Source organism: Anopheles merus, chromosome 3L (assembly GCF_017562075.2).
Source record: "Anopheles merus strain MAF chromosome 3L, AmerM5.1, whole genome shotgun sequence".
Taxonomy (NCBI): Eukaryota; Metazoa; Arthropoda; class Insecta; order Diptera; family Culicidae; genus Anopheles; species Anopheles merus.
Genome location: NC_054085.1, coordinates 38,820,099 through 38,847,857, shown reverse-complemented (window position 1 = coordinate 38,847,857; position 27,759 = coordinate 38,820,099). Strand labels below are relative to the sequence as shown.

The 27,759-nt window shown below is 48.2% G+C and overlaps 1 protein-coding gene across 4 annotated transcripts in view; it reads left to right on the top strand.

The window, feature by feature from the left end:
- LOC121599445 (POU domain, class 6, transcription factor 2-like) overlaps positions 1 to 27,759 on the top strand; it is a 53,549-nt gene that overhangs the window by 6,101 nt on the left and 19,689 nt on the right. For all 4 annotated transcript variants that reach the window (XM_041927254.1, XM_041927252.1, XM_041927251.1 and 1 more), the window contains exon 2: positions 600 to 860. In XM_041927254.1, the coding sequence (XP_041783188.1) occupies positions 663 to 860 (198 nt within the window). In that variant the 5' untranslated portion in view covers positions 600 to 662. The remainder of the gene's footprint in view (positions 1 to 599; positions 861 to 27,759) is intronic.

Genomic DNA, 27,759 nt, shown 5'->3' with positions numbered 1-27,759 from the left:
CCCACGCGCGAAACACCGCACTGACCGCATGTGTGCATAAGCTTGGCCGTGGCTGGCTGTGTGTAACACGCGCCGCCGTGTCGATGTTTGTGTTTGCCCGTTTCTGTCCAACCGTTAATGTGATTTAATTTTAAAACTGGAGTCTCCTCGCCTTGCCACGACTGTCGCCCGCACATGTGCATGTGTGTGTGTGTGCGCGTTTTTGCTTTTATTATTTTTATTTGTTGCACACGCCTGTGGCTCAGCTGCGTCCCTTTTCGCTACATTTTATTTTCGTTCTAGCGCGCGCGATCGCGCGGGCTCTGATTGCCGTCGCGCCGTCGGTACTGTCGGTCAACTGGGCAGTGTCCAGGGCAGAGAGGATACCGCATACTGACCGCATTCTGTGATGCTATGTCGAGTGCAGTCTGAGCAGTGTGCACGTTTTACCTTCACGCTTCACGCTGAGAGATGTGCGCGAAATTAAGACACGAAGAGATAATTTGGATTTATTTGGAACATTTGCATACCATTGTAGTTTAATTAGAGGCTTAGTTTGATTTTAATTTTCTTCTTTCTCTTACCAAAAAAAAAAAAAACAACAAAATGCTCCTCCCCAGCTTCCCGCTTGGTAGTGATGTACCCACTTTCGGCGATGCTTTGCTGAGACGAAACGATGGAATATGGAGGACGGTGGAGCGGACCCCGAGAACAACAATAGTAGCCACTGTGGAATGTTAGGTATCAGCATGCCATGCGAAGGAGCCGGCCATGACTTTAGCACCGTCCGGAAGGAACTGGAGTACGCGAACGCGATCGCAGCAGCGCACTACGGCGCCGCCTCGGACAAGGGCGATCGCATCCTTAGCTACAAATTAGAGGTAAGTAGTTTAAATAAAAGTCCTTGCTCTACCCTCTCCCTCTCACACACAAACGAATCGATCCAATCGGTAAAGGAAGGTCGGTTCATTAATACCGGTTGATAACGAAGCAATAGGTTCCAATTACCAGACACAAAGCTCCCCGGACCTTCCGACGGGGAGTTTTCCGAAAGGCAAACATCTTCATTAAAAATTAAATTACCACAAAATTAGAACATGAACAGCAAAACGAAGCAACCACACACACACACATATGCTTGGGATAGAGGGAAGGGCGTTTGCCATTGCGCTGGCTTGCTGGCATGGGGACGATGCCACTAGAAAAGTAAATAATTTCCATTTCGTTCTCTAACTGGGCACTGGCAAGGGCGTGATGGAAGGAAACGGGCAAGGATGGAAACAAAACACGGGAAAACAGGAAGCCGGAAAACCCCTCCTATTGTGCCCACAACACACACACACATACACAAATAACCACTAACACAATAAAGCCAAAACACACACACATATGGTCCACTGGAAGCGAAACAAAGTGGTGCATATATCGACACATCGCACGGGCTGTGGGAAGGAACGGGGCAACTTTGCAACTAAAATATGCTCCCACACCCTTCAATAATATGCAAGGGGGTTGGGAGGGGGTCGGGTGAGGCAAAAGTTCAGTCGCAGTCGAAGAGTCGGGGAAGGGAAGGGAGGGTGGTATGCTGTGTGCATGTAAAAGTGAAGAGGCAAAATGCAATTGATTTATAATTAAAACAGCAAATGTTATACTATACTTTGCAATTTTGAAAGATAAACTATCTTCCTGCATTCGTATGTATGTGTGTGTGTGTGTGTGTGTGTGTGTGTGTGTGTGTGTGTGGTGTGTGTGTGTGTGTGTGTGTGTGTGTGTGTGTGTGTGTGTGTGTGTGTGTGTGTGTGTGTGTGTGTGTGTGTGTGTGTGTGTGTGTGTGTGTGTGTGTGTGTGTGTGTGTGTGTGTGTGTGTGTGTGTGTGTGTGTATGTGTGCTTGTTCACTCGAGCAGTGTGTGCATCGGCTGCATTGTGTGGCTGTGTGTATCGCAAAAGTTTTGCAAATCAATAAGAAGAAACATTATTTAGCACTGGGACGGGAGCGTCGCCTGTGCTGCGAGGGGAGATGAGGTGGAAGGATGTCCATAGATAATAGATAATATGCAGGCACTTGATGCGGCTGAAGCTCGGCCAGGAGGAAGTGTGCATTCGATGATGGCTGCCTTGGAGTGCTCCGCCCGTTTTCCCGAGGGCCGACTTTTGTCAAGAATTTATATAATCTTGGGTGCATTTGTGGGCACAGCTAGAGGTGTACATAAGCGTTCGTTGGAAGAGCCAGATAATGGTGAAAGGTGAAAGGCGATTGGAGGGAGTGGGAAAAGAATTCAGAAATTTTGAACAACTTTGCTTGACGCCTTCAAGTCGACAAAATTGTGTGCATTCTGAAGCAACGATAGATAAATTGATTTGATTTGAAAATTTATTTTTGCTCATTGCAGGCGGCATTGTGGTTTGAAAAGTGATTTCACAAGGCTCGGTTCAAGAGTAGCTTAATTCAGTTGTTTTATGGGTAGTATGCGTTCCCATCTACTATGCTTCAAATAGTTTTTATTCCAAATTTCCAAAGTTTTCCTATTTTCCTAGATCAGATCAATACAAAACCTATTTGTTCAATGTTGTCTTGGTAAAAGTTTTGAGCGATATATAACTGTATAAAGCTTGAAAGATCATTTGCTGGGTTTGGAAGATTCTATACCAAGGATTCGGTCACACTGTGGGATGCTCTTAATTGCGATTTTGACAATATTTATCTTTTAACAATGTGAAATCAAAAGCGAAGATCGTATTTCATCAAACACGTTTTCTCGCTTAAATTACAATACATTGTTTTTTATGTGCAGTAATTTTGAATACATGGTTAAACATTACCCCTTCCCCGCTAAGCAGACAAACCACACACGTGCACATAATCTGCTGGTCGATGTCGTGTTAGTAATTTGTAATGCATACGACAGGCGCTACTCCATCGCCGCATTATTCAACAGTGCGGCTGGCAGCACAAACTCAAGCTCATTTCTAACCCTTTTTCAACGGCTGTTAACCAGCGATAACGATCGCGAATCAACATCGATACTCTCACACGTACACACCAGTGGTAAGTAGTGGCCGGTTTCGAGCATAGCGATTAGCGTAATCAATTCCCGGCCCGACACAAACGGTGTGCCTAAAAAAGGCCACGGAGCATCTGTCGCCGGTTGCGCACACACCGGGCCCCGCACACACCGATCGATCAATTAATCTCTAAAGGCTTCCCCTTCGATCGCCGATCGACTGCCGGCACCGCGCGCTGCACCACGGCTAATCGATAATCGTGTCAAATGACAAATTACTTTTTATTTCGTTCGATCCGTCTCCGATCGCTGCAGCGTTCCGCGAGCCGCTCCGCTCGCTGCCGAACGAAAGGACAACAAGGGTTGATGGAGAGGGGGCCGTGGGGGGGGGGGGAGGCGTTTTGAAAGCCACTTGAATGCGGCCCACGGACCAGAACTCGCACGTCGCATAATGAATATCTAAAGCCCAAACCACTAACTCGGCCACAGCCACTGTCTCTGACTCATGCCTTGATGGATGTTGGCTGTTGGAGAAGGCGTGCGGCGGGAGGAGGGTGGACGATGCTAGAGGGACAATTAAAGAAAGGTTGTCGGGTGAGAAAGAGACAGAGACACAGAGAGAGAGAGGGCAAGTAGGTCGAAAGATATAATTTAATACGCAAGTTTGTACTCGGATCTCTGGACCTCTGGAAATATGGTTGGTATTGGTTCAGAGCGCGCCAGTAGTATTAGTGAATTACACTTAGCCCCCTGCCCCCTGCTTGAAATTGTTATTTTCATTTAGTCCGAGTGTATGTGTGAATGTGTTTCTTTCCCTCTTCCATTATTATTCCTCCGTTCCTTTCCCGCTCACTCGTTTCGAGCGCAAACACACACACACACTCACGTTCGTTTCGCTCGTTTCGCTGTCTTCAAACGTCATATGCATCTCATTAATAATTAATTACAAATTACACACGCCTACGTTTCTTCAATAAATTTTTATAACTGCAACATACGGCTACTCCTTCATTGCCTCGTTTCGCACCGACCTGGGGCTTGGGTGGCGAGGGGAAGGGGGTTGGAGGGGCCAGGCAAGGGCTTACCCGGTTCAGCTCGCGAACAGAAGTGAGCGCGTATGTATATAATTTTAATTCATCCACTAAATAATTTTTATGCTTGCCTCTTTTCCTCTCCTTCGCGCGCTCGTTTCGGGGCTCCAGGGCAGCCGGGGATCGCGCCCACCAATGTTTTTTTTCTGTCATTTCTTGGGTCGTGTTTTGTTTTCATTGCTTCACCGCTCCCTTTCCCCCTTGGGGGAACCACCCCACTTTGAACGCTTTCGAAGAAAAGTTCCGAAAGGGACACGCTCCGGCTCTCGACCCTCGATCCCCGTCCATCCTTCGTCCGGGCGGACCGTTTTTCGGTGTGTCTGTGCGTCTGGGACTGGGCTGGGGCGGGTTTGCTGGACCGCGTCCGACATTGGAACTGCCTGCGTAGAGGTCGGCTGTGAATGTCCCGCTCCCCCGCTCCCGCTGGCCCGCCGCTCGCTGCGACGTACGATTGCTAATTTATATGTTGCCATATTACATTCAACGACAGAAATGTAATGAAACTGCGGCTGCGGTGGTACAGTTAATAACCAACCCCGATCGCGATCGCGCAAAATCTCACTCGCGCAAAGACGCAGCGCAGGGGGGAATGCGCACAGAAATCAAACACGGCGTGAAGCAACACGATCGGGACGGGCGGGAAAGGGAATTCGTCGGCGTAGCGCAAAATTATACGCACGATAATAAATAATAAATAATGGAAAAACACAGGAGAAAATGAGTAATGAATTAAATGGCACGTTAAATTATTTTAGAATTACACAGTGTCGCTTTCTCGTGTGTTTGTGTTGTCTGCTCTTTTCTGCTCACACCATTTGCTCGTCTTACCCCTGCCGAAGCAGCGGTGTGTCATCAGGATGTCCCGTGGTCTTGTGCGAACGAGAGCGAGCGCAGTGAACAGGCAAGAGACGAACGCAATTTGGAGGTATGCTGAAGTCGTACCTAAATAAATAGCCAATCGCCACCTCGTAACAAGTAGTCGGCCGGAATGGCAAATGGCCGAGTGTGGCGAGTATCCCAAATTGCGCCCGACAGTCCCGGGGGCTGGCTGTCGATGGCCTCGTTGCTGCTCGTGCTGCCAGCCCGCAGTGTGATGGAATTTTGTTATGCTTCTGGCACACCCTGGCTGAGGTGTAATGAAAAATAATCAAACAACTAGGTTGCGGTGTGCAGGGGATGTCTTGATAAAGGGGGGGGGGGGATGGAAAGACACATAAAGTCATAAAGTGGGAGAAGTGGCGGAGGGATTTGATTTCTATTCTAAGCGCATGCCGGAGCGGGCCAAGCATAGCATAGAGGTATGCAATAATTAATGTCTTGCTGTTCTTTTCGGTTTTCTCATTTAGAGATTGAATAGTTGGAATATTCTGCTTGAGCTTGATTACTCTAAATGCTGTTTATTTGAGTAACTGCAAACAGATCCATCGAGTAGCAGCGCAGAGTGTCGTTTGCATAAGAAAAATGGCTCCCGGCAGCCTTTACCATTTAATATTTTTTCTCCATAATAAATTGAACATTAAACATCGTATCCATGTACGGCCCTTTGCAGCAGAAAGCTGCTGCCAACAAAATATCTAGCAGATTTCGGTGCATGATAATAAGATCACAAACTTGCTCGCTAAACGACAGATATCCAGTGTGCCTTCAGAGTGTGTTTGTGTGTGCCCGGGTCCGGTACACGGCCAAACAGAGTTCCAACCAGTGCTCCCTGCTCCGGTTCGGCATTGCATTAGAGGCGACTGCAGTGCAACTGGAGTGCATTTTGTCGGCCAAGGCTGCGGCGGGCCGGACGAAGACGATGATGACGACGACGACGACGACGTTGGGTTTAATTTAAAATTTAAATAAGCTTAACAACATTACAATCACACACACACACACACACGCGCAAGCACACATACCCGTTGGGCACGTAGAACCGAACTGTACAATCTTTCGAATCATATCATTTTATCCGCTCCGCCTGTGCAATGTGGATCGATGGGGCCAAACACGAGACACAAGCTTTGTGTGTGTGTGTGTGGATGATAGGGCGTGTTTGTGTGTGTGTGTGCATGCGGGCTAGAAGAAATATGGCCGAGCGTCGAGTTATCTGCATATTATCTATCTTGTGTCTTTCGGCCAGCGTCTCGTTGGCCCCTCGTCGACACCCCGCTCGGTCGCACTGCACTGGGCTGGATGGGGAGGTGGTGCAGCCTAGAGCGGAGGTCTCGGAACCGGGCAGTTTTGTACGTGTGCGCACAATTCACCGGCACACCAGGCAAGCAGGCAGCCTGGCAGGCAACCGGGCAGGCATTACTGGCATATACTGTTCTTCTAATTTACTCATAATTAAGCTCACTCACCCACATACACTGACCGCTGTTGCCAGTGTTCTCTAGCTCAGCTCTAGCCTTCCCTTTTTTGTTGTTGTCCAATGCAGCCGTCCCGCTCTTCGTGCTGCTTTCTTGATCGACACTCTCGGACACTTTCGGTCGGGCGTTTCGTTCACATAAAGTCGCAAACTGCTGGCGGAAGCGGTGAAGCAAAAGGGATGTGTGTGATGCTTGTTCTGGCCCGGATCGATCGATTTGGACAGGACAGGAGTGTTTTTGGAACATGCTAGACGCATGCTGCACAAGAAACGGCTTCATTTTAGAGCATATAGAAGCGCACGATCATGATCTGGAGTGTAAATCGCTGACGATAATACATAAATCTCTTTTCATTGTAATTTATATCGTCTAATGAGCCATTTTTCAACTGTTTGATAGCATTTCAATGATGCTAAGCAACGTGTATTTTTATCATATTTAAATTACAATTCAACAAATGCTGCTATCTCTTCTATCAATTGCCTTCATTGCCAAGGAAACGTGCTGAAATGAACCCTTCTTTACGCTAACTCGTTGAAAGGTGCGCAAAAGCGTAGAGACTGGAAACCATAAAAAATTAAATTGCGAAAAAAAACACACACACACCTACATAGATCTCCCTGTGAGTGTGGCGACATACGGTCCACGGCACGGAACTGTCGCCGCCAGCAGCCGGAATCCTTACAAGCGCGAACCCCATGTCGTCTAAACATTATTTATAATGATAGATTTAATTGCACCAGCACCAGGATAATAACTGCCGGCGCCCATTCCCCACACATTTTCCCTTTTATTTTCCATTTCCTTTTCCTCAAAGCACACAAAACACCAGAACCAGAAACTCCATTCGAGTGAGGATGCAACGCGATACAACACACACACAAAAAATCGTCCCGAAACGATAAAAAAATATGAAATTTCTCGCGTTCCCCAGTAAATGTTTATCTAGCATTAAAATCACCACGAATGACCACACACACACACACACAGCCTCGCGAGGGAGGTGTCTCCGTACGGTCAAACGCTTACCACCAATGTAGGGGTGAGGGTGGGTTAAAATTTGCACCAAAAAAATGGTAAAAAACTGACCCGAAAAACAACCAGCGCGTCCTTAGAGCTGTGACTGTGGAAAAAGGAAATTTTCACTCACCAAGAGCAGCAACAACAAGGACCAACCAAAAAAAACCACCCCTCCCCAAAACCCGTTTTGCCACCCGTTACATTTGCCATCCAGGCGCCCGAGGAAATTGAGGGTCGATCGGGCCGGGGGGGGGGGGGGGGGGGGGATTTTTTAGCGAAAAAGGGCTTTTGCGCGCGTTTTGCCTCCCCATTCTTGAAATGCACAATCGCACTCCCCACCTACCGCTGGCTGTAATGATGTAGGCAAGTGTGTATCGGCAAACTGAACGTAACGCCGTCCCTCGGTCAGCGATGACCACCAGAGGGAGTGTGTTTTTCGTTGGCCGCAGCGGAACGGAGCGGCGAGAGGATGGCGGCCGTGTGGCAATGCGTTTGGCGAATTTGCCCGCTGGTTTTTTGTTTGCTTCTTTTCTTCGCGAATTCATGTACAATTTTTCGATTTCATTTCATCCCCTTAACAAACTCCCCCCTCTGTCTCCTGCACTTCCACCCCGTTTCTATCTCGACCGTTCGCTTTTCCGTGCCTGACGTAACTCAATTTCCTTACTTTGCCTGCCTTCCCTCTACGCCCGCTTTGCGTTGAGTGCGATTTTGCCTCGAATGTGTGTGCTTTTCCAATTTATATATGACTGCCCTGCGTGTCGGGTGGTCAAGATGGGGCGGGCGCAATAGGCAGAAGGTGGAAAATAGAGAACCGACAGTTGACTTTTCCGAGACCCCGGCACGGGGACGTGACTGTGGTGTCCTGCGGGGTGTTATATCGACTCCAAGCACGCACACATGACGTGAAAAGTGAAAAGGGAGACAGACAAATAGAACGAGCGAGAAGAAAGAGAGAGAAAGAGAGAGAAAAAAACGAAGCAACACACCAACTGCAGCCTCAACCGAATGTCCTCTTGTGTCGGGAGCAAAATCGTCCGATAGATGCCCGCGTGATGACCGGTCGCAAATAAAGCGCGACTAGGTGGGGAAGGAAGGTGGCTACAGGGTGGCATATTCCTCCCCGCTAAAAAAAAGAAAAGAAAATCGACTGATTACCAAAATTTGCTCTATTTTCTTTTTGCCCGGCCCGGCCCGGTCCGACGAATTCGACGATTCCAGCGCGACTCCCGGTGCGCTTTGTGCGCTTCTCTGTGTGTGTGTTGCTTTTATTCCTTCGGTTCGATCCCGTTCGCGGGCTGGGTGGCAGCGGGGGAAAAGGGTTGCATTCGAGGTTTGAGTCGAATGGTCAGAAAAAGTCATCCACTGCTGCCAGCTAGCCGCGCGAACAGGATTGGCAGAAAGGATGTGCTGCTGCACAAACACGCATATTTGGCCGGGTGAAAATTGTGGAATTTTCACGAATCTCCCTCCTCCCGCCCACCGCCACTCAACAACTGCCATTTTGACCGTGTGTTGTGGGGCGGTGTGTTTAGGTACTGCATTTGTTTTTCGCCGACTAGAAATTTATGTATTTTCCCCTCAGCCCGCACGAGTGGGACTGGTGGGGTGGCGACGTGGAGACAAGGGGGTGTAGAACAGGGAGTGCTAACAATGGTTCCCCTGAGCCAGCCCATGTGAGTGTGTGTAGAAATCGTCTGGGGACACAGCAGCAGCGAGCATTTGCGCGCGAATAAAAAGGACAAAAGCCCCCCCAGCATCGTGGAGGGTGTCGGTGGGGGGTTTTTAGCATATTTTGTTCTTTTTTTTACACTCCCCCGTCTCTCGCTCTTTGGTCCACACAATCGAGAGACAGTCCGGTGTGCTCGCACACACACACACAAAGAGTGGTGTCCACTTTCGAGTTCATCTTTCTTTTTGTTCCAATTTTTTTCGTTCGTTGTTGTCGCTCGCTCGTATCCCGTCCGCAGTAACTCCGGAGGGGGGTTGTGCGTGTTGTGGGCACACCCTTTGCACCGCGGAATCCGCGGATAGCAGCATTATTCTTTTGGTGCGATTTTTTCCCTCTACGTGTGTGTGTCCCTGTGCCTAGGACGAATCCCTTGATGGCAATTCTACCAGCGAAAGGGGGAGTTTGGGTGCTTTTTTTGCTGCTGCTGCTGCTGCTGTCCATTTATTTTCTTCATCAATTCATCGTCGATATTGGCCGATCGATGCCGGGTGTGTGTTTTGCATATGTGTGTGTGTGTGTACGCTGCTTCTCATTATATCGGCACAGAGGATCCTTTATTTTTTTCGGGACTTTTCCTTCTTTATTTTCCGGAAGGGAGTGCGTGGCAAAGGGCCGAGAGGAGGAGGGAGTCCCTGTCTTGCTTGTCGATTTTGCGCTCACGCTCTCCATACATCAGGATATGCACATCCGCTGGACAGCTTTGGACTCCCGTTTGATTTACTACGCAACGGGATGCATGCAGAAGTGTACGCGAGAAAGTGTGTGAGTGCGTACGTGTGTGTGTGTGTGTGTGATTCTGCCAAAGGATGAGGTGGCTGGCCACCGTCCGTTGCCGGGGTGAACCGACTGATTGACTCTCGGGCCGAATGTTTCGAGGATAGCCAAATTTGCCTGCTTTCGTTGTGTTTGTGTGCATGTGCATGTGGCGGAGGGACATGAGCGTCCTCACACCGGTCCTGGGCAACCACCACCGGGGCGACAAATCGCTCTCCCCTGCCCCTCCCCGCGTGATGAAATTGGATATTTATTTTGTCGTTCTTGTCCTTTTGCGTTTTACCGCCGTTTGTCGAAAAACGTTGGCATTATTTGAAGATTGGTTTGTGTCTTCTTTTTGTCGCCCGCGCGGACATTTTTCCCATTGTGGAGGGGGGGGGGGGGATTTTTGTGCGAACGAACGAACAAACAGAAGTATATAACTTGTTTCCAATTTCGGGTTCTTTGTCTTTTATCGATTGTAGTTTTGTTGGCCAGCAGGGAGGTGGTCGAGGGACCAAACGCAGCCCGTTTGAAGGTTTGAATTGAAAAATAAAATAATGGCGCTGAAAACATACACAGCGCAATGCACAAAATGAGAGGCAACGTTATTGAGAAAATAAATAAAATGCAAACGGAAGGGGGGGAGGCCTGGGACATTCATCAGTGAAATAGAATAACTTCTATCCATCTGACCGGTCAATTATCTTGACGTTTCATGTTTATTTAGCTGGGCCATAACAAGAACAAAAAACGCGACGACCTTTTGCCGTTCGATGCAAGCATATTGGCATTGTGCGTATAGTTTGAGCATTTTTAAAACATATTGTATATAGAGTTATTTTCATAATGTTCTTATATTTCATATAAATTAAGCTTTATATTCTTTAACCGAAACAACCAATTTAGAATCCATTGTTACATCCCGGCATCGGGGCATTGTCCTGCAGCAGAAAGCACATAATCGAAGGACATTAAAATGCAAACCCTTTTGCCCGGTGTCCTTCCTTACAGAAACGGGCAGACAAGCGGACAGAGCAACAACAACACGCGCGATAACAAATGGATACACTCGCACTTGGCAATTTTCCGCGCGTACTCATAATCTCACAATCGTTTCGATCCGGCCACTACATCCGGAAAACGTGATACATGCATGCACGCCCGTTATAATTCGCGCGACACGCTTCCCATTCTGGCTGTTTACGTGTGTCGGTGTTCGTTTTTATAAGTGCAAACTTTCCTTTTTTTTTTTGGTCGCTTGCCCAGACTATCGCAAATGCATATTATCGCACGGAGCGTAAAATTCACTTCGAGCGATCCGTTTCCCTAGAACCGGGAGTGTCTCTACATCGCCACAGCTCCGAGTCTCGCCACGGCCTCCCCGGCCTTTATAAACAAACCAATTTTCCAATTCGTCCCCTTCATGGCCTTCGTTCCCGCTCCTGAAACTGCCGCTCGAGTGACCGTTGGAAAAGAATGCAGCTTCCTAGCGTTCGCCGGAGAAGGAAGCTGCCGCTTTCAAACTGCAATCCGGCACAAACTTCAGTACGAAAACGGTAAACTCTACCATATTGTATACGCGTGTCCTTCTGCTCTCCTACCCTCACCCCCATTCCTGCGAGAGGTTTTGCGCTCATTTTTATACTTCTTTCTGCTACCAGTTTTGTCCCGCCGCGTGTTTGGCGGCGCATGGAAATGCATGCGGAATTGCATATTTCTCTTCCTTCTCCACGTGTGTGTGTGTGTTGGTGTCTGTAACCGTTGCTGGACGGGCGAAAGTTTTGTGAGTGCTTTTCACCACCGTGCCGCGTGGACCTGTGGGCCGGTAGAGGCTTGATTTTTTTTGTTTATGGTTACAAAACCGACCTCAATGTACCGTGTTACGATAATATTGCTAGTACTGAAAGTATGGTTTTTCGGTACTTTTTTGTGTGTTGATGGTCTAATTTTATTTTTAAAGCTCTCGAACGCGACTGTTGACTCAATACAAGTGCGTTGTGCAGCGAGAGGAGAGATCTCTATCGCGAAATAAACCAAAAATTGAGCTCTATTTTAGCAGCGTTTACTTTAGATATTCGAGCTGCGGATGCATTTCCGGTGCTGCTGCTCCCTAACAAAATCAATCAATTTGCTCCAGTTACTACACTACGCTTAGGCACAAGGCTCGGTTCGGTTTGATTTGGCCACAAAAAAAGCGCAGGGAAACAAACGAACACGCGCTTAAAACAAAACCAACCAAACCCGATTCCCATTTTCAAATGCCTTTACAAAAGGGATGCCCTTGGGCGACACAGCATCAGAAGGAAAACGTGCATTAAAAATGTTTCCCTGTATCCCTGCTGGAGAAATATAATATCCATAAATGTATTTCTCTTGCTGCGAGCACCTCAACACTGACACTGGCGCACGAGGGTCGAACCGGCACCAAACCGCGGGTGCGGGATGGTAACGGTTGCATATGTGCTCCTACCTACCTGGTGCGTTTGTTATTTGTTCTGGTTGATTGTTTTCTATTTTTGATGTGCGCATTGTGCGTTTGGTTTTGTTTTAATTTTGTTTTTTTTTGCTTTGATTTTTTATTTGTCAACTGTTTTGTTTTCGAACCAGATTGAACCAGGCTTTCTTGCTCGTTTTTTCCCCCTTCCATCTGTATGTCTTTCATGCCTATGTTGAAAGTCTTATTTTGTTGTTTTGTAAAAATCTTTGTTTCAGTATATTGTATGTGCATCCAATTGGCCAGAGCGAGGGTGATGGGAGGGGTTGAGAAGGGGGGGGGGGGTTATATCTGCAGGCGACTTTTATTAGCTTACGGCTCTGTTTGCCGTGATGATTGAGCGAAGCGATGGCGTTGATGGTGCTTGGATCGGGTATTATTTTGTGTCGACGCGCGGCGGTTCGCCGATTGACTGATGATGGGTTGTTGTATTTGCACGGTATTTTTTCCCCTTACCTTTCACTATTTCATTGTGCTGTGCAATGTGTAACAAATTATGGAAATGTATGTACCAGAACAGTCGTGCAACATTTTGACTGGATTTATTCATTTAAAATCCAGTTTATTTCTGATATACTTCAACAAAATACTAAATTTGGATAAATAAGTTCTATACTTTATTCACATTAACGTGATACATTAAATCTTGCTGGTTTTGCCCGAATTGCCCTCCTCATAAACATAAAAGGTTTACAAATTGCAGCCGCTCGAATGCAACGCCCGATGCACGCGAAACCGTGCGTGTTTCTCCCAGGCTCAACCCGGGTGCAATTATAAATGCATGGGGCCATTCCTTTGCGATTTATGTTTTTTTTCTGACCGTTCCTTTTCACGAGAAAAAGAAAAAAACAAGCTCCACTTCGTTTGCCTCATCCTCCGCCAGCTCGACCGGATTCCGGGAAGGCTGCTTAATATAATTAGTAATTATTATAGGCGAACTTTTATAAGCATTAATTAAATAAGCTTCATCATTCGGCCCGACTGGGGGGAACGCATTTCGGGGCTTGATGATTTAATGTTTTGTCTTGAGTTTTGTATTTTTTTTCGTCTTCTGTTGCTGTTGCAACTCTTTACCCCAAACCAACGCACCAACCTACCTGTCATCCGCGAAGGACTTCCATCCCTCCATCTCAATCCGGGGACCGGTCGAGGGCGAGTTTGTATTCTTCTGCCTCTAGCCGTGTGAGTCGGCGTTCTGGGGCTCCGCGCAGCAACGAATTCTGACACCCAGCCGAGGCGGGGCACCCGGGAATGTGCGCGAATGTCGGCCTCGCAGCCGGGCCGGAGCAGCGCGTTTGACAGGCGAATTTTTCGAATTATTTATTGCTCTCTAGAAAATTAATTATTTAATATGTTCGCGTTCGAATCTCCGTTTTTGTCTGTGTGTGTATGCGCGCGCGGTGGATTGTTTTTGTTGTTGTTTTACTCTGCTGTTGTCGAGTCTCTCATCCATTCGACCGTTTCAGTTTCAGTGTGTGTGTGTGTGTGTGTAAGAGAGAGGGTTTTTTGTGTTATAGCTCTGCGCTGTTTAATTCATTCTGACTTGAGGTTCGCCTTCTTATTTGCTGCCCCCTTTTTAAGCCCCTTTTTACGAGCGCCCGATGGATGGGGGATGGATTTGCCGCTCTGCTGTTGCATTTCATTCACGTGAGCAATTATGCAGGCTGATACCGTTCGATTGGACCGATGCGTGGCAGAGGGGCGACGAAGGGCGGTGTATGACGCACACGTAAATGCAGTTAATGCAGCGCAATGGCTGCGAGCGATTGCTTAGAGGAGCTGCGGGCACTGCGCGTATGATAATTTGGATTTTATTTCTTTTGTGTTCGACATACCCCCTTTTGGAGGGGTTTTTGTGAAGGTGAACGGGGGGGGGCAAAGGGAAGGGCAGGGAGTAGTGTGCATGTAACATATTTATATGCACGATCATCGATGGAATGTAAGTGGGTGCTTTAATTATTTAGCACACACATACACGCTCGCGCTGGGAACGGCTTCACCGGGGCCCAGGCCAAGCCCAGTTTCGGTTGGATGTTTTTGGTGCCAGTTTAACACGGGTCGGAATTCGCGGCGACCATGCGGCGACGGCACACGCTGCAGCCCGACATCACCGATGCAGCTGGGACAGGAATCTTTGAAATCGCACTCCTTTTCGACACCGCTTCTCTTGCTTTTTTCCCGAGAAGCCGAACCGATTAATGCGCCAGTCGATCAATTCGTTGCGCTTCGTCTTGGCTCTTCGTGTCTGTGTGGTTCTCGGTTTTGTACGGGGTTAGCAACGACGCTGCCGGTGTTGGTTGGGCCATGTAAAGCCATTCGAAGAATATCAATGGATGTCGAGGGAGCTAAGCAAAGCAACGAAAACCGGTGAAACCTTTCGATGATGGCATGAAGCGGATAAGATTGACACAGTTCTCTGAAGCAAACGGTGGAACGGCGAGAAGCACGAAGGCAATCGTTTTCGTGGCTGTTTGTTTTTCTTCCCATCCTTCTGTGATTTTATAATGAGAGGGGTGCTTGATTGATCTTTGGTGTCGTTTCAAACATATCAGTAGCGGGTGATTAACTACATTTATCGTGGCTATTTCTCTCTATTCTATGCATTGAAGTCATACACAACAATTTTATTGATATTTTTACTATATTTACTTTAAAGTCGTTCTTCAAGCATTTATTCCAATTTTTACGGAAATGGTTAACAACTACACAGTTTTTATGTACAAATAAGAATTAAGTTACCTTATCTGCACAGTGTGCAGATCACTTGCGAACGGAAGTCATCCAGACGATCACTTCCTTTGATCATAGCTGCACCCTAAAGAATGTCGTAGAACACATCGTATGCTGAGTCTGCATAAAATGTGTGATCTCAACGCTTACTAACAGCGACGCGATAAGTTCAGAGATAGAACAAGGCACATCGATTCTGCCTGACCAACATGATGACGAACTTGTAATGAATAAAAAAATCTTTGTTTGAACTTGAATTCAGTGTTCATTCGCATAACTATATGTTTAAATACATATTCCGTTTTGCAAAAGCGATGCACTATGTTCAGGAAATGAGACATCGAAATGGGGACACATTTCGAGCAGCGCTACATAAATCCTAAACCCTCCTACTCCCTCCCACCCCCTTCAACCAGGTGAAAAAAGGGCACCCGAATGAATAAAACTGTCAAGCGGGTGCTAACGGTGAGCTGCTGGCGCTTCTACGATTCCGGTGTGCTTCCTCCTTAAATTACTAATCAGTGATACAATTACGTTGTCTCGGGGTTTTAAGCATTTGCAACCACTTCTTCTCGGGATCGCCGTCTGCCCACCCCCCCCCCCCCCCTCCATTCTCCCTCCAGCAAGATGGGTGAAGTACATGAACCGTTTCCTGTTCCTTCGTCGCCCCCGTCACTCGCCAACGGTTTTGACCAACCAACCAACCAACCCCCAGGTCTGTCTGACAGTGCTGCTCTCGTACTCTCTCTCTCCTTTTGATTCGACGAGCTCCTTGCTTGCCTTCTTCGGGGCGGCCGAGTGTTATCATAGAATCTTTACCACCCACCAACATCCCCTCCACCCTCTACGGCACCAAACATCCCTTTTCCCGGGATGAACCATGCCTCACCGAAATCTGAACGAACGATGAAACGAACCTTCTTCTCGAGAAACCACAAAGCTTTCGCAAGCGAGCCCCAGCCTCCGGCACTTCATCTCCCTTTCCACCGTCCAGCGGCGCTAGCTGCCGGGAAAGGTAACAACACTGGGGCGCAACGGGAGGGATGGGAAAAGGGAAACCGGGGCTTTCGTGCGCCCATAAACAGATTTACATATTATTATTGTAGAGCGAAAGCAAATCTGGAAATTAGATAATGTTTTGTCCTCCTTGCCTACGGAACCACGCGAGGAACCTCTGGGGCCGAAGAGCCTTGACACGAAGACGACGGACGCATCCGAGCGAAAGGTGGCACTGTCTGATGGGGAAGGGGGTGGGGTGGAGGCTTCCATGAAGATCCATACCGAAAGGGGGAGCGCTGGTAGAACTCAAGGTGGAAAAGCGGACGGCACGTTTAGCTGGACAATGTCCTTCCGTCCCTGGGCAACCCGATGGGGGCAAGAAATCCTGGAACGGGACACATACACTCTCTCTGTCCACTTTGGGAGATACGGTGGACACTTTTGGGGGGGACGAAGAGGAGGATGGAAAGACACAATCGGTAAGGAATGTTGGCTGGAATGGAAACTTTGGGATTCACTTTGAGAGCGCTCTGCATTAGGGTGGGAAGGATGGGGAGGGTTTTGGTACAGAGTAAAGATGATCTCGCCCGAAACCAAGTCGACTTTGGTCGGGGCAGCAGAAAGCAGTCGTCGTAGTCGTCGTCGTCGTCGTCCTTGGTTGGAATCTTCTTCAATCCGGGACGCTGGGACGATGGAAAGGTACTGGGCGGGTTGGAATTGAGCTGGACTACAACACGGACTGCTCTGGAGTGCTCTTACAGAGCGATGAGGATGACTACACGATGATGATGATGATGATGATGATGATACGGAAGGTGATGGGAACTATCTTAAACGGCTGGACGGGATACTACATAGGAAATAATGAAAATAATGATAACGATAATACATAAAGGCGCACAGGGATGAGAGTGCTCCAGCACACATACAGCAGCCTGCACGTGTATGTAAGTGTGTGTGTTTGACGCACACGCACGCACACATACCGGCCGAGGAAATATTGTGTATGGCTTCCAATTAAGCCATAGTTTTGCATTAATGAGAAATACTAATCCCCCCTAAAATTTCCTTTTCTTACGATTTTGTATAATTTGATTTTCGACTCAATTTATAGCCGAGCATACAGCCTGCCCTCGGTATGCTTCCGACTGGCCAAATACCTTCGAGCTGCGATGGATGGTCCGGGTGGGCAGAAGAGCACATGGTAGAACAGTTTTCTAATGCAACCGTTGAAACTTTAGCTAGTGCGTCCTATGTACAGCGAAGAGGTTTTAGGGAGAATCGGTTGGTTCCGGAGCAATAACAACTCCTGGAGGAAGAAAACGTCAGAACAATGGAGCAGCATCCGGGCGGACCCGGACCAATACGGCGCTCCCCAGTGTCCGTGCATTCCCGGTGTCCAGTGGTCTGGTCAGTGCTGCAGGAAGGAAATCAGATGTCTTGAATTTGTGTATGTACATATCAAAACCGTTTACTTCGCACGGTCCACTTCGGCAAAGTTTCTTCACCCTGCCTGGGAATGGATGGGTGTAAAGGCAATGAGGCAAAGTATGAGGGAGGACCAACTTATAATGTTGGCTGGCGTAAGATTGAGGCAAAAGATGTACATACACGTGAGCCTGGTTCGAGCAGCGAGCTATGGAGAACGGTTTGAGCGGGAGGCACTGCCAGTTTCCCGAAAACTTTACATCGCCCGGCTGCGGGGAGGTTTGCTCCCGGGCCGGGAAGGAAGGGTAATTTATTGCCGCATACGCTTACAGATGAAGAATTATCGTGAAGTCATGATGTTCGCTCGGCGTTTGCTGCTTCTCCCGTGTGTTGTGACTGTGTTTTGTCAATGGTTGATTTAATTTAAATTGATTCCTGAATGCAGAATGACGGAAGGCGAGCGCCGAAGACGAGTCCGAGCGCGTACCATGGCGCGCCCGTGGCTCCCTGGATCGCTGGAAACGATGTACCAGTCGCAAACGGGACGCAAAACCACGAGCAACAGCAGTAGCAGCAACATCATCATAAGGCCAAAAGATAAGCTACGGATCTGTGCGCTCCGTGCTGCTTTTCGAGGGCCCCGAGAGACAACGGTAGACATAGTTTTCCTCTCCCGCAGTTGCTGTACCCTGCCCGGGAAGATGGGCCGGGGATCAGACAGACAGACAACCGAACCCCCCCCCCCCCCTCGCGATACGGGCGCGGGAGAGCGGAGGGAAAAATAAAGACATGCACACTAAACACATTCGGGCGGGAGCGAGCAGCAACTTTTAAAATTTTAATTAGTTCATTTAAAATTCAATAAAATTGATTATTCTTCCTCAAACATAATGAAGCCCGGGCGTGAACGGGGAATGGCGTGAAGAATGGCGGACGGCAACAGGAGGGCCACAAACGGAAAACGGGAATTGGAATAAAAGTTTGTTTGATTTTTTGCCCTCTTCGGTCGCTGCCTGTGCTGCCTGGTCGACGAAGAAGAAGAAAAGGCTTGCCCGTTGCCTTACTCCCTCTTTGGCAGTGTCCTGGGAGGCAGAGCGCAGGCACTTCGCCGAACGATTTGGTTCTCATTTGAATGTTTAAATTTCCGAATCACACAACAAGAGCAAAGAGAGGTGGTGGTGGTGCTGGCAGGAGGCGGAGGTCAAAACAGAGTGAAATAAATCGAAATAAATAGCGCTGGAGTCCGGGACCGAGCGAGCTTCCGTGATCTTCCCCCTGATTGTGACTTGTGTGTGTGTGTGTGTGTGGGGGGGGTAGCGTTTGGGACAGACAACTTCCCCGGTGGTTCTTGTTTTCCCTTCTTCCTTGAGTTCCCAGTGCCCTCGAGAGCCACCCTTCTTCTACCTCCTTTTCAACCAGAGATGAACTATTGACGAGTGCTTGATGGAGTGCTTCGGTCGCTTAATGTATTCCCGCTTCCGAAGACGTGTGTAGCCCGATTGCGGTGCGGATGTCCCGGAATTTTCGACTCTTCCCGGTTTCTTTTCCGAGTCGCTCCCGATTCCAGTGATAGTGTGTGTGGCTCATGGCGGTCCTGGTAGACCCAATCTCAATCATGCAAAAAGGTAGCCAACCGATGCAAAGGTACAAGTTTTTAATTAGTGTGGTGCACTCAGCGAGAAATGGTTCCCCCGTACTGCTACTCCACCCCATCCCCCACTACCCCGAAAATGGGATGCAAATGTGCATCTCGACAGTAATGGAACAGGCCGACGGTCAATAATTTCTCACATACACACACTGAGAGCAAGCTCAAAGAAGAATTTGTCGCTCACGCACACACTCCCAGCCATACTTCATAATGGACAATCATCCAAGGTTCGAGAAGAAGTAACCAAGTAGGCGCGTGTGGAGTGTGGGTGCGTGTGTGTGTGTGTGAGTGCCAAGTAGCCCACCACCTCATTGCTTTGTGGGCTGGTGCAGTCGCCCGCTGGCTGTCCAACTTTTCCCAATCGATTAGACATTAGTCTGGGGATGGCCAACGAGCAAGGTTAGCGCACACGGGGGGCAGGTCGTGCTGGAAGGTTTTCCGGAATCGATGCATGGTTTATGTTGTTATGCGAAACTCCCCTCCTACCAGCCCCTCAACCACCCAAGCACCACCCAACCATCCAACCAGGGAACACATCTTTTACCATCTTTACCCTAAATTTCATACTGTTACAGTAATTAGTCTACCTCCGGCCGCACAAACACCCATTCCATCCCAGCCATCCGTATACACCACCGAGCCAGACCCGCTTCCCGTCCTTCCAAGGACTATCCGGCAACGGGGTTTTGTAGAAGTCCGCATTCGAACGAACGAACCCTCGCCACCTTATTTAAATGCAAATGAGCTTCATTTCGAAATATTAATGCTACCTTCGTGTGTGTGTGTGTGTGTAGCGGTGTGTGGCCGGCAGCTTGTGTACGTATGTGGGTGTGCCTCTGTGTGCGTCCCTCGCATCGTACATTTTATGTGTAGCAGGAGCACGAGTAGGTCCTCCAAAGGCAAGTCCTCTGGACGACGACGACGACGACGACGACGATGGAGAAGCCGCCTGCATACAAACACATACACACACACACACATATGAGCGATTTCTTGTGTACGTGTGCAGAAGAGTACGTGTGTACTGGGGCTTCATCGGTGGCCGGCCGTATCCTTTCGATTCGATTCGAGCATTCGACCCACCAGCCCGACCACCCACCCGCCGGCTGACAGGAGTCGTTCGAACATGTCCGTCTCGAACAAGCGCCCGGACTCGCCTCTTCTTGTGTGAGTGTCCGTTCTGGAGTGTTATGTATTTTCATGCATTCCACACCATCGCTAACCCCCTACACTCTTGCACCTCCCAGCGACACCAGCAGCGTGTGGAGAGGGGTAAATGAGGGTGTTGCATTTAAAAACAGCCGACAACGTGACGTCCCTCGTGCAGTGCTTGCGTCCCCCCCCATAACGCTCTGCCCTAAAACCGGGGCGGACAGGGTCTATGAGGGGGGTGGCTTGGGAGGAACAGGCCGAGTTGCTTCCAATGATTTCCCAGTGCCGTGTGCCGTACCGATATGCTGGGGTAGGTCTTGGCAAGCGAACACACTCTATAATTTCATTTGCGTCCGAGCGAGCGGGCCCGAACTGCCCGAGCTCTTCTCAAACCCAGCAGGACATGGATGGACATTACTACTTACGATTTTAAAATTAAACACAAAATTATTTTATAGATCTGCCACTGTCCTTTTCAACCACGACCTCACCGGGTGGAGAAACACGCTCCACGTACGCTCCATGTGGGATAGCGCGCTCTTCCTTGGCAAACCGAGACCGAGCAGAAGCTGATCCAACGGAGGACAGGAGGACAGCTGCGTGCAAGTTTTGCGTGAGCCCGAGCAGAGTCGTAGTTGGTGCACATGCACTTCTTCAAATTCCACTTCACTCTTGAAGCCATTCCGCCGGGCTCACATGGTGGCCCATGCCAGCTATGGTAGCAGAAACAATTCCTTCCCTTTTGCTGACCTTCCCGCCTTAGCGTCCGGTAGGCATTTTAATATGCTACAATGTGCCGAGCGCCGAGGTCCGGTGTTCGGGAAGAAAATGTACGGTTTTTGGGGTGGTTTGTGTGAGCGTGATGGATTGAGGAGGTTCCGAGGGATTATTCGGAGCTTTCGGAGGCAAATGCAATCGAAGCGGGCTGTGTAATATGTTACAGTGAGGGATATATTATAATACCAACACCTATTTCTAAGTTTTACTTTGAGTTTTGAATTATGAGGTAAAATTAAACGATTTTGGTATGGAATCATGTTTCATAAAATCATATGAAACATCAAAAACATTTGATGCTACTCAGAGTCATTTTAAAATCATTCTATAATTTTTCTTACAAAATACATAAGTCGATTGTATCCAAAAATTACACTGAAACGCAGTTCATATGCATATGCTGATGTTTCTTAACGCTGTAGTTTGATAATCAAAATTGATTAATTTCATTTTAATGCAACACACCCACACAGATGCATTATTATATGCAATTGCACCACCAGTACACGTGCAGAAAGCCGTACAAATGTATCCTCCGTGCACTGCAGTAGGTTTGGTGCACCCTATCAATTATAGCGCCTGCCCAGCAAAACCTGGCGAATAAATACTTATTTTCCAGTCGCCTGCACCACCCTACCTTGGGTTTCGGCCGAGTAGATCCACAAGTCCAGAAGTTCGTCCTGCCGTTGTCGTCGTCGTCGTCGTCGTCGTTGATGCTCGTCATAGTTTCCCATCAGGGATTTTCCATTTCCACACTCTCCCACTTCCGCATTTAGTTCGATGTTCGATGCACGAGCCAAATCCTTCCTCCAGGCTGTCCCATCCCGCCGTCGTGCTCGGCCGTCCGGTGTGACCTGTTCGATTCATTGGACGCACAAGAAATACAGTCACCATGATAATACTACCGCCGTCATGTAGAGACTGTACACACACACACACTCGTACACTCTCACAGTCTAGCTAGGACACAGTCTCCCCAGGTTCCGGTCACTTGGTCTTCGGTGTATGCTTTTCTTGCTTTTCACTTTTAACCCGTCGCCAGCCCGCAGAAGTTCCCGTTCCCGGACTTCTTTTCCACCATCCGAGAACTGACGGCAAACACTATCCCTACCGGCTCCCTTTCCTCTCCCCCGTAACCCATCGGGGCTGCAACGGGACAACGCTTCCTCACTCAAACGACCTCTTGATGGCTGGTGGCTCAACATTTTTGGTGAGTTTTCAATTTTCTTCCGGCACTTCCGAGCGACGCCAGCCAGCCAGCCAAACCCCTATCCTCGCTAACGACGAATAGCTCGGCTTATGTGTATATGTGTATGTGGTCGACCTCCCGTCCCTCAACCTCAACCCCAACCCCAGGGCTACATGTAGCAAAATACGATATAAATTATAATGCATTAATTATGTTTAGAAAACAAGCTTATTAAACTTGTTCAATATTATATCTACGACGATGCGGGTGCTCCCTCTTTATGGTTGGCGCGTTCTTTCCCTCCTGCGCATGCAGGTGCGCTCAACTGTTTCGCTCATTCCTTCCAGCACTGGCGCCCTGGTACACCCACCCGGCAAGCAAGACCAAGGACTCTGGCCGGTTTGGTTTTCCGTTTTTCAAAGGCTCGGTCGGGCTGACGCTGCCACGCCGTGTGGGGCAGACACGTACACACGTACACTGTATGTGTGCCGGGGATAAACTACAATCGCACAATACGCACCATCGCCACAACAACTTGCACTTTGGAGAGAGCGTACCGTGCACCGTCGTCCTTTCAGCTTTTCGAGTATCGGTGTGTGTGTGTTTGTGTGTCTCTGCGTGTGTGTGCTCAAGCTTGCGGAAAGATCGAACTGCTCGTTTTTCATGCGAAATATATCTTTTGCCACATCCACATGACTGTATCGATTGGAAAGGCGGGGGTGGGGGGTGTCAAAGAAAGGGGTTTGGGTTGGTGTACCGGGATGCCTGTGAGTGGCCAACTCTTTTCTATCGCGGGGGCTGGCAGGGAGTACAGCACTACTCGGAAGAGAGCGATGCAGGATGTGTTGTGAAATTAGCATAAAGCTCCTTTTGCCCGGTGCTGCCGCTGCTGCTGCTGGTGGTGGTGGAGATGCAGTTTTGCGTCTTCGTGCTCGCTACGTTGGAGTGGTGGGAAGAAGGTAGGACGAGCATCCACAAGAACACATACAGGCACATACTGATCGACCGACATATAGTGCTCTCTCTCGCAGTAAGCACGGCCTGATGGTCTGATTTCGAATGCTAGATTCATTATTGCGATTTTTGATGCACTCGCTGTTGGTGTGGCCAACCCACGATGGGGAGGGCACGTACACGATGAGTGCAACTGGCAACTGGCAGCGCCGTGTGCAGATAATGAAACTAAATTTAAATAAGAATCCGACCCCGGCAGGCACAAAACGAACTTTGTGTCGCATGTTAAGCGGAGCGGAGTCATGTTTCTTAATTAACAATAGAAAGATAATGGAAAGAGCATTTAAATAGTTGTTTTCAATGAACATATGCATCGTTTGGTTACGAAATTTACTCTTCTAAAATATTTAAAATATAGAAGAGCATTTTTTTATCGAATTTTCCATTAAAACAAAATGTGTTTACTTCTACATGCCAGCTTTTGTGTGGCAAAACAAATCGATAAGTATCATTATTTATTGCCCGACCCTACCTCTGCCCTAAATCCATGAAATTAGCATAATCTCATCCCAGGCTCGTTCTTACGCACCCAATCAAAACGAATCCCATGTAAGCCCCACAACGCCCAAAGATCGTTGTCCGCTTCAAAAAACCGATAGACTTTATGCAACACACACACACACACACACATCCAATCCTTACTTGCCGCCGGCACCAGATGGACGGAGCGCCAAATGGAAATGGGAAAATGCATCCGCAAATAAATAATAAAAAACGCCTCCCCCGTGGTCCCCTTTTACCACATGCCGTCGCACCTCGCAGTCCATCGATTGCATTATTATTCTGATTATGAAATGCACTACACACTTCTTAGGCCCCGGCACCCGTAATTAAGTATTGCGCCATTCGGTCTGCCGGCAAAAACACTCACCTCCCCCCCCCCCTACACCCCTACCCCCACTTCCAGGCTGCCGGCCAACGAATGCCTTGCACCGAAAGACGAATGGCCCAACTCACACACTCACACAGCCAAACAAACTGCCACCCTATTTTGGGGGAGAAGGTGTCGAGCATACAAACACGTCTCACAAACACACGCACACACACGTACACCGACTCGAAGCACACAAAGTTGCACACAGATGCAATCAAATTGATATTAGCATTGTGTTGCAGATATGGGTGCAATTATAAATGTACATAATTTGCTGCGGATGGAACGGGAGCGGGCGGAGGCAGCGGGTCGAGACGAAACTGTAAGAATTAGAAAATCCATCCCCGAAAAGCCTGCCTTCCTGTTCCAGGCGGCGGGAAGGATGTAGTGCCATTCCTCTCGTTCCTTCCGTTCCCCACACCTTCACATAATAATGCATAAACAACAACTACAGCTATAGCAATCGGGCCGGGTGTGCTGACTCCTTGCTTGCATTCTATATGCACCGTTCCTGTGAGTGTGTTTGTGTGTGAGTGTAAGGAACGGTTCTCCTCATTGTCTTCCACCGCACGGATTGAGCTCGTGTACAATTAGAGAGCAAATATTTCTGCATTTTCGAACCCGGGTTTGGCAAAAAACGGAACGGATCTTGAGGAAATCGTAGGGGTGTGTGTGTGTGTTTGCGGGTGAGCGGAGACGTACGAGAGTGCATATGCACATTAACTTAACCTTTTCCCTCCCAAATGTTCCAATGCGATACGACGGGAACGGCAGGAACGGTGCAGGAATGATCATTGGAGTACTCTTTGGACGTTATTTGAAATTATAATATATAAGTACCGGGCAGGAGTACCGTCCGAGCCGTGTACCGTGTGTTTGCAAGGAAGGATTGCAGCTCGACAGAGCCGACGAGGGGTGGAAGACATCGTCCGTACCTGGTGTGCATATAAATAAAGGAGCTCATATAAAATCAATACTAATCAGTACGACTATCAACGTCTAACACTGTACACTTTCTACTTTCGCCACAAAAGCGGGTTGACGAAGGTGGAGGATGTTGTGGGAGGTTGTTTGAGATAGTTTCGTTGCATCTTCGATTTCGAATCGAGATCCGTTGGCACTAAATTGGAGTGTTGGAAAGGTTGATAATTATCCCAATGTTTGGAAAGCAGGTTTTGATTAATTTAGATTCGAGTCAGGTTAAATTTGATCCACTGGCTCCCTAGGAAAGGTTGCTGAATCATACAAGATAACAACATATACATTATGGGTTCAATTCCCGTTTCAACCAAGTTCCAATCAATTAAATTAAGTCCATCATTGGATAGCACAAGTCTAGATGGATTATCGTTGTTGTAGCAGTTAAGAAAAGAAACATAATAAGAATAATTCACGTGATTTTTTATCTCTCAGTATTCAATCGCTCACGATTGAATTGTACATCAGGGATGGACATATAGTTATTATTTATAGAAAATTTATTAAATAAGCTTGTTCAATTTTAAATACATGCTGCATCAAATGCTCGAGTCATTTAATCAATGTTTCTGTGCACCAAATCATCTTTTGGAATCAAAATTGGGACAAAAAATGTAGTTTAATAAGCATGAATATTTCAAGCGATATCGATTGAAACTTTTAAATAGCTTAAAAACTAGCTCAATGTGTTCCTGTATTGCACTCGCTATGCGTTATGGAGATTTTGCCATTTGTATAAAGATTCTGGGCCCTCTCGGTGGTCTATTTGATAGATGCGCCGGCTCCTACATGGCCGGACAGCATCGATTTCCAACAGATTCGTCTTGCCGTAGCAAGGGCTGACTATCCTGCGGGATGCTTGTAAGTCTCGAAAGTTGTATAGGCTGATATGACCGTGTGAAAGTGCATTTATTTACAAACATATTTCTTAAGCGTGCGTTTCATGTATTAAAATATTCAATCTGTTTCCAAACATTATTACTGTATTGATTTAATCTTAGTTTTGATATAAATTCTGGTTGTTACACAAAGTGTTTACAACAATTGCGACCAATCAGAACATTAATAAGTCCTTGTTCGTCTAAAAGTGCCACCTGTGCAAACACATTTCCTGTAAAACTGGCCGCACCATACCACCATCACCACCAACAAAAAACCACTCACACACTCTACACTTAAATTTCTAAAAACTCGATTAACCTAAAACGCCGTTTCGTCACAATCCGTGCATTGAAATCTTTTTTATCAATGCCTCGCAGCTTCCACACGCCCCGTCGCACAGCTTCTCTCCGCGCGCGCACACACCGCACACGCGTGGATCGTGTGGACATTTGCGCTCCCGCTCCGCCGCGAAGCTTGATTCGTCAGTTTCCGTTTTCATCTTTTGCGCGGCTTCGCTTTTCCGAGCTCGCCATCCACGCTGCTTCCTATGTACTGCGTGCCGTGCTTGTGTGTGCAGCAAGGAGCATCCCCAATCCAACCAGCATCCACCTGGCAAGGGGCGCGCCTGACTGGGGCTGCTTTATTTACTCGCACTCTCGCGCGCGCTCTTTCGCTCCCGGGGTTTTTTTTTTTGTTTGCGCACGGCCAAAGAAAAAGTTCTCGCGAGCACATGTTTTCGACGGTACGAGCGCGCGAATACATAAAACGGCCGCGCAGAAAAATGGAGGAGAAATTTTAGAAACAACAACTCCACACCAGGGGATGCTGTGGCATACAACAACAAAAAAGAGCAACAGCTCTACGAACGATAGCAACAGCAAAAAAAAAAAAACCACACACATGTCAAAAGCTCCCCGCAAACGCTCGGCATATGTGCGCGCGCCAGAGCAGTAAAAAAAACCCAGCAGGGGAACGCGAAAAACGGGGTAGAAAATATATGCATGCATGCGCTCTGTATATGTGTGTGCCCTCCATCCCACCCCATCAGCTCCCCACTACTAAGATAATACAGAAGCAAAAACAAAACGTAAACGATAACCACGCTGTTGCTGCTGCTGCTGCTGAGGATGATGCGACCGAAGGTAGTACCAGCACCGGCAGCGATGCTGCGGCTGCCCAAACGCCGCCCGAAGAAGCCCGCTTCGATATGATTTGTCATCTCTCGAGCCAAATGGTTCATATTTATTTTGCCACCCAGTGACCACCCCTCAAACCCCCGCCACCCCTCTCCGTGGGGGAGGAAAATGACGACGGCGCGCAAGGGTTGAAGTCGTTTTTCCGACTTCGGGCGGATTTTTTCCCCGACCTGTTGTCGTCGGGTGTGTGTGTGTGTGCTTTTTTTTGTTGCGCCTTCATCCACCGTCCACGTGCTTTGCGTCACGCGGTGGTAGCGCATTTTTGATTTTGCTCTTTATCTCACTCGCTCTCACGCATTCTCTCTCTCTCTCGTTCTGCTGTATTGCAAACCACAACAGCAAGGACTGGAGGATTTCCCATTCGCGTGCTCGGTTTGTGGCGCCCGCCCCGGTGCGGAAGCACAGTTGACCCGAACACAGAAGTAGGTGGTCACTAATGAATTGCTTACTTAACTTTCGC